The 7,915-nt window shown below is 47.6% G+C and overlaps 1 protein-coding gene across 1 annotated transcript in view; it reads left to right on the top strand.

The window, feature by feature from the left end:
- Nucleotides 1–390: 390 nt before the first annotated feature.
- Nucleotides 391–7,915, top strand: part of LOC104620655 (group 10 secretory phospholipase A2-like) — a 12,640-nt gene continuing 5,115 nt past the window's right edge. Inside the window, exons 1-2 of the mRNA XM_010286942.1 lie at nucleotides 391–433; nucleotides 3,690–3,855. Of these exons, the coding sequence (XP_010285244.1) occupies nucleotides 391–433; nucleotides 3,690–3,855 (209 nt within the window). The remainder of the gene's footprint in view (nucleotides 434–3,689; nucleotides 3,856–7,915) is intronic.

The raw sequence follows: 7,915 nt of genomic DNA on the forward strand, positions 1-7,915 counted from the left end.
GGGGAGGTGGCAGAAGAGGTTGTTTCGCTTCAGACGGGCACAGAGCCACGTATATATAAACCCTGGAGCAGCGGCCCGGGAGGATTTTTAAGCACACCCACACCTCGGCTCGCTTGGCAGCGTGGCGAGGTGCTGCCGGGCGTCCCGTCGGCTGAACCCCAGCGAACCGGAGCACGGGAGTGATCTGCCCATGGGCTCCCGCCCGCTGCGCAGAAGAGGTTGTTTCGCTTCAGACGGGCACAGAGCCACGTATATATAAACCCTGGAGCAGCGGCCCGGGAGGATTTTTAAGCACACCCACACCTCGGCTCGCTTGGCAGCGTGGCGAGGTGCTGCCGGGCGTCCCGTCGGCTGAACCCCAGCGAACCGGAGCACGGGAGTGATCTGCCCATGGGCTCCCGCCCGCTGCTGATGCTGATGCTGCTTCAAGCAGGTGAGTACCACCTCTCCGTCCCTCTCCCTCCCCATGCCTCCCCCCGTCCCAGGACAGCCTCTCCCCTTGCCATCAGCTTTGCCTGCTGTGAAGCAGGCACCTCAGTGTGGTTTGGCCAACTGAGAAAAGAAAAAAAGCACTGCTTGACTCTTTTCAACTTTATAGCAAGGGGCTGTGGAAGTGAGCTGCCTGCCCACTTCGCTTCCCTGGTGGTTTACAGGGCTGGGGCTGTGTAAACATGGGTCATTTTGATTTGGGGTAGTTTTCTGTTATAAAGTTGTTGGTGTCTGTGTTTCTTCATAGAAATACCCTCTTTTAGTACCAGTGACTGTGGAGCAAGCACTTTTCAATTCATGTGAATTTAAAATAATTTTTAAAAACCCTGTTAAAAAAACCCATAAATGTCTGCTAATATAAAGCCCCCACAGGCAGAGGCCAAACACCACTAAACCAGCAGGTCTGAGGTTATATCTGCAGTATAGTTTGAAAATAGACCCCAAAATGTTGCCTTAATCTACAGCAAAGGCTGCCTGTTTAAGCAGGAAACAGAAAGTGTAAGTTGTCAGATCCACCTCTGCTGACCTCCCCGCAGGTGTGTTCTCCGCCAAGGCCCCCCATTAGCGGTACAGCTAATGACCGGACATGTTCCTAGTCGGAGATGTGACTAAATGCAGGCTGCTGTGGAGACTCATTTCAGGACTTTTCAAGGCTTTCCCAGCTGTGTTGGCTTGGCTGCCTGGCACAGAAAAAGCCATTTCAGTTCTTGGTCAAGTTATTAGCAATGCACCCGAATATCGCAATGTACTTGCTGGGGCTGACCTCTCAGCTGCAGCAACCTGCCGTCAGCCTCAAAACCTAGCCAGCTTCCAAAGAATGAAACAGGAACATCAGAGGCTGCCTGGATGCCCACGTTATTTCAAGCTCTTCCAGAGCGTGCAGCCCTAAGCAGCGTCTTTTGGACTCAATTGCCTTTGGGGCTTTCTTTCCGCTTTCATGAACAGCTCTGCACTGTAATTACAATTCCTTGATCCTCAGAGATATCCCTAAAAGAAGAATGGCCTTTCTTTTTCTGGGTGAGGTGCAGTTACCTTACACCAGCCTTGGCTGTTTTCAGCCAGCGGCCAACAGACCAGGTCTAGCAGTCCTGGCTTAAGAGGTCAGCGAAAGACAGCTAAAAAAAATGCAAGCTGCTCATCAGGAGGCCTGAATGCCTACAAAGAAGTTTTTCGCTATTGGAACATTTTCAGGGTCTGCAAGCTGCAACAGGTTGAAAAAGCGTGATTTTTAACCCCAAATCCAGAGCAGCTCACCGCTTGTGATTTCCCCTGGGGTGCCCAAGAGCTGAGCCCCTGCTGTTTAGACAAGGGAAACAGGTCGTTGCTTTAGTTTCGAATAACACCCCTCTAACGTGATTTTAGCACGAAACCTGAACACTCAAGCAGTGTTTAGGTGAGCCGTGCGGTTACTTTTTCAGGAATGTGCATTTAATCCCCGAGGAATGCCCCGGGAAGCATAAGGAGGCTGTGTGAAACCCCGCGCCGGGGCTGCCTGAGGCGCCAGCAGTGGAGGGAAGCGCTCGTTCTTGTGGGGGGCTCGGGCTGCAGAGGGGCAGCAAAGCCCTGCCTTGTCCTTCACTGGGAGAGACCCTCCGTGTCCTTGCTGAGGGACTGGGTCAGGCTGGGAGGGCGAGCCAGCTCGGGAGATGCAGGGAGAGGCCCAAGGAAGGGGATTAGAGGCGAGGTTTTAAAAGGAAAGCAACTGTTTTAATAATAGTATTGAGTCCTCGGGTGGTTTAGGGGATTAATTAGTCCGTGTTTGCACAGCACTTCGAAGAGGTCAAGCATGCTGCAGCAGCTGGGGGCAAGTGGCAAAGCAACTTCGGTGGTGGGCTCCCTGTTCCCAAGCATCACCACCCCCTCCATCCAAGGCTGCCACAAAGTGCTCCCGTTCAGGCAGGCTTTTCTTTTCGGAGCGGCTGTGCATGGGTGGGACGAACGGATGGGTTGGGCAGTCGGCCTGAAGGGTTCGATGCTACCGGTGAGTAGCTTTGCCACATGCGAGTTGATGGTTGGACTTGATGATCTTAGAGGTCTTTTCCAACCTTAACGATTCTGTGATTCTATGATAGAGCCCTGCAAAGCATGCGGTCCTTCACAGTAGACCCAGGCAATAAACGTTCCCATCTGTCTATCATTAACATGATAAGCATCAGCATTTGCAGCTGAATATCACAGTGGTTTGAGTATTAGGGGCAGGGTACTCTTGGTTTCCGCAACAGTTACTGCAAGGTAGCATCTGTGGTTTCTAAAAAAGTCGCGAATTAACACAGGAAATCACAACACTGTTTGAAAGACTTGTAACTCAAAAAACTCCAGACTGGTTTCAGTGGCCATCCACACACTTCAGCTGACACAGAGCTCCTTTTTTTATTTTTGCGAATTAATGCAGCCAACCTGCTGTTATGACTTAAATGGAACATAATAATGGAAGCAGATGTAAATGTTGCCAGCACTTCCAAATGCTCAAAAGAAAGCCAATATATGTACACCTTGGCTAACATAGGCACTCTATCCTTGACGAAGTATTATCTTAAGGGCTCGGGGACTTGTAGCTATCCCTGTATGTATGCAAATTAATAGTACTGTCAGCTCTTTGCCATCCAGAGAACAGGTTAAAATATCCTGAATAGTAGAGGAAACTTGGGTAGTATAAGACACCTTGGGCAACACAGAAACCTCATTTTTTTCAGTTAGAGACCAGGTTAGGTCTGGTTGTGTGCTTGTCCTCTGCTGCTTTCCATCCCACTTGGGACCACAGCATAGCTAGTAAGCTTTTCCAGGTGTGGGAGCTCTGGGGTGCAGTGAAACCCACCTGGCTTTGCATGGTGCTGGCACAGGCCCTGCAAAGCTCAACAGCATGGGTTCCATGATGTGCAAAACCGGGCACACTGCTCCCGGGTGCAATATAGCTGTAATCACACACTAGTACAACCAGAGCTCGTAAGTCTTTCTTGAACTGAGCTCTCTTTGCAGAAATACCTGCTTGGGTATTTCTGTATCTGCCTCCCGGATAGCCCATCCCTCAGGTAAGGCCCCTGCAGAGTCCCCTTTGCAGGGTGAATGCCATGGCTAATTAGATTGTCAAAGCTGCACCCACCCAACCAGTCAAGACCAAAAAAATCCCCCTTTAAGGACTTTAAGAAAATCAGCGTCAGGCATGTTTAATCCTTGTATGAAGCCATGTCCTGTCTTTGCAGTTTGGAAAGGTGCTTTGGGAAAATCCCATTCACTGCACACCCGAGGAATCATCGAATTGGCAGGAGCTATATCGTGTGGCACGGGACGATCTCCCTTGGCATATATTGGTTATGGATGCTACTGTGGACTGGGAGGACAAGGCTGGCCTAAAGATAAAACAGACTGGTAAGAAGAACCTCAACTATGCGTCCAGAAGCAGGGCAGATCTCCCCAGCCGTTCGTACTCCTGTGACACTATGCAATTGTTACTGCCTTGTGGAGGGGGAACTTAGTATATATGAACAGCACTGGGGAATCGTGAGTGAGGACCCATGTATCACTTGGGGTTTGAATGAGGGTTTAACCACCTTCTGGATGAGAGCAGAGCTCTTGGGACCTTGTCTGAGTGGGGTGGAGGGCAAAGGAGGAACCAGGATATGATTTCCTGAAATAGCTGCATGTTTATGCGTAGAGAGCAAGCCCGGCCTGAAAAAAGGGGAGCGACCGAGGTATTTGGAGGATTATTTCACCCAGGTCCTGAAAATGGCAGTGATGGGAATATCACTGTTTATCCTCTGGAAGAAATCCAGGTCTTTGCAAGGAGTAATCAAACCTGTGGCCTTCATTGCCTGTTAGTTCACACTGAATCAAGGAAGAACAACAACAGTCTAGAGCATGGTGTTATTTCCCCTCTTTGTTAGTGGGGAAGATGCTGTACTTTTTATTCCAGAGGCTAAAAGCAATGAGTCCAGGAGGTGTAGCAATCAAAGACTTCTTTCTTGTACTTTTCCATTAGCATACATGTAAATCTTGAGCATGGTGGACTCTTGTGTGCTCTGAGCCCATTGTTTGCAATCTTGTCTGGTTTTAAACCTCAAAGACAGAGCACACAAGTTTATCTGCAGTCAACAGCTCAGGTGTTACCAATTAGCAAGCACTGCTTTTAGCAGGGGTGAAGGCAGTGTGCAGCTCCCTGGGAAGGAAACCAAGCTTTCCAGAATATCCTGCCATTGGAGACATTTGGCATGGCTAGAAAACCAAAGTTTTGCTGCATTGGCAGGACAGAAAAAGGAAAAATAGGAAGAAAAGGTGCCAAGGGTAACAGCCAACTCTGCTGTGGACATAAAAGAGCAAGTATGCCCTAAAACTAGTGGTGATGTCTTCATTAACACAGCGAGAATTTTCACTCCCGAAGTCCTTTCTTCACATCCCTGATTTGTACCTATGAAACATGTCATCCATGAAACAGGCAGTACAGGACTTACAAATAATGAGTAACTGCCTGCAAAGTATCATAGCTGTCAGGTGTAGAAGCTTCTCTTAATTTTCAGTAATGTCTCTTGACCTGCTTATCACCACCTACAGCCGTGTCTATAAACGTTTTTATTATTTTTGTTAGCCCTTTACCAACTCTCACAATCAGGCCTTTAAAGTAAAACATGACTTCACTAATTTGGAGTACTTTTACTGAAGGGCTGAGTGGAGCCACCTAAAAGCTGTTTTCCATGTATGTTGGGTGACCCCCAAGTGTAGGTGGCTCTGGGAGATGCAAGTGGTCAGCGCTCCTGAAAAACAGAGAGAGAGAGAGTAAAATATGGCCATGTGTTCATCAGCCAGTGTTTCTGCTGCTGGTTGATTTCCATGGGATGTGGATTTTATTCTAATGGCAGAAAAGGAGCAACTGCAACTGGAAATGCCTCAAAATACCAGAGAGTTTGTAAAAAGGAAGCTTGGTGCTTTAAGTAAGTGCATTCATAATTATTTCTCAGCTGCAATGCTTGGCTGCAAGAAAAACCCAGAAAGGCTTTTAGTTAGGTTCTTAGCTAGGAAGAATCAGCAATGCCCCACTAGATTTAGCCCTAAAAATTTCCCTTTTATGTTTGCTGGAGGAATCTTCTGACATCTGTTACTGAGAATTACTGCAAAAATCAGTGTGGCTGAGTACACCAAGCCTGTCAAAGTGACCTCATTATTTTCCATATTTGCCATTCTAAAAAAGAAAGAAGCAGAGTAGCAAAACTACTGGCCATGAGTGACAATTTTGAAATTACTCACCCCCTTGACTTCTAGGTTTGTTACTGAGACCCTTACAAAAGGAGTAATTTTCTTGTGAGTAATTCAGTCAATCTGTCTAGACAGGGCTAGAGTGCTTCTAAGCACCTCTCTTTTATGGGAAAAGAAAACAAGCCATTGAGTGGGTAATCCTTTTATAAGGTTTATTCCACACACTGACTTTGATGTTGGGTTGTCAGTAATCACCTTTTCCCTTTTGTTCCACTCTCACATTCCTATCACTTCAAGACATAATCGCATCTCTTCCGCATAAAGTCAATATATTTGTTCCTCCTTCCCCTTTCTGTTTCCCCGGATTGCTGTAGCACCCATTTTGTAGAGCAGGACTTGAAGGTGCTCAGTGTCTCCCTGAAAACACTGAATGCTGTGAAAGGCAGGATGGCATATGTGGCTCATCTAAGCCCCGGCAAACTCATAGGGAAGAGTAAGATTTCCCCTCAGTCACTGAGTTAAAGCAAAACAAAAGGACACACAGCGGTGGCTGTGCTGTTATCGTGACAAGCCACAATGCGACCAATTCTTACTTTAACGGTATTTACTCCACAGCAGGGGTCTGGCCAGCTGATCCCTGCAGGCCAGCCAGAGCTGTCTGTAGCCATTACGGCTGTCTTGTAGCTCAGACGTGACGAATAGGTTGCTTACTAACTAGATGACACAGTTGTGTTTGTTTTCCATACCTGTTGACCAGTGCTCTGCCGTAGTGTTGGCTGACTCAGTTTGTGCTGGTCTAGACGAGTGTTAGCAGGTTACTAAAAGCTTAACACCGCGCTCTGACCCAGGTGCAGAAAAGAGCATTTCCAGACAAGAAGGGACCATCTGAAGGTGGCAAAAGACAATGATAGTTTTCCTCGGTCTTCATTCCCTGTCAGTTCTTTTGGTGCATCTGAAAGAGATGTTTGTAAAACATGAGCCAAAGTTTTCTCCCTTTGCGTTGGTGGAAGCTGCATGTCACCCCGCTGCAGTTATGGGGTGCTCATCAGGAGCAACTGGTGTAAGGGGAAGCAGAATTGTGCCCCAAATCCTGTGGTCCTGCACAATTTATGCAATCCCCCTGATATTGCCAAGCCAGCTAAGGAGCAGTAAGTTCTGACAGCTAGCTAGCACACCTCTATAGTGCTCATCTGCTTGTCCTTGCCTGATTCATTGACCATCTTTTGCCCCCTCCAAGGTCTATTCTATTCTCACTTCTTATACCTCTTTATCTGTTCACTCCCTCTGGCTCTCCATGAAGAGCAATTTCCTTCCCCTGGCACACAGGCTCCTAACTCCTCCCTTTGCCTGTCTACTTTCATGTTGTTCTTCCTCCCCACACTCCTCCATCACTGACACCAACTTTACCAGTTTGACTACTGATTCACTCCCCAGACCTCACAAATCCTGTGATTTCTACAGCTGGCACTCCACCTCAGCTCAGCCTGATTTGTGGCTCTCCACCATGCCCTCTTGTGCTCTGTGTCCCATATATGAGACACCAATGATGGACCTACTCTGCTATCTAACAGCCCCTTGAGGGTGGATGAGGCTGTGCTGCAGCTTCAGGTACATTATCCACAGTGCCTTGGGCTACAGCAACTCCTCCAGATGACACATGCCCCAGTTTGTAGCTCAGTGCCATAGGTCATCCCTGTCATCATCACTGACATATTGATGTCAATCCCATCAACATGATGCATTGCATAGGGACTCAAACATTGGAGGAAGCTGAGACTTTCACACTTTCCACAAGGCTGAAACTTCTTCTGTCCTTTGGTCTTTCACTTCCAAACTCTTCAGGACAAGCCTAGCAGTGAGGTGTTACTGGACCAACAAAGAACTGACCTACAGCCTGTTACTGCTGTCATGTCCAACAGAACCAGTTCCATGGGCTGAATAAGGTCTTCTCAATTACAGCAACTGCTGTAACTCCTTAAGGGAAACCTTCTAGATACATTTATCCCATAGGGCTTAGTCCCATTCTGGAGTCCTTTGAGGAGCTGCCATGAAGGGAGATACTACTCTGCTACTGCTAACTTACATTTCTAGGTTTCACAATGCAGTGAGTAGTCTGGTTGTAATCATCACACAGGTTTCATCTTTGCAAGCGGAGGAAAAAAAAGGCATTTGGTTTGCAGACTCATCTGTGGGATGAAATTGCTACTTTAACTACTAAATCAGGAGCTCCGTCAGTAGGGAA

This window comes from Phaethon lepturus, unplaced genomic scaffold (genome assembly GCF_000687285.1).
Source record: "Phaethon lepturus isolate BGI_N335 unplaced genomic scaffold, ASM68728v1 scaffold26905, whole genome shotgun sequence".
Classification (NCBI taxonomy): Eukaryota; Metazoa; Chordata; class Aves; order Phaethontiformes; family Phaethontidae; genus Phaethon; species Phaethon lepturus.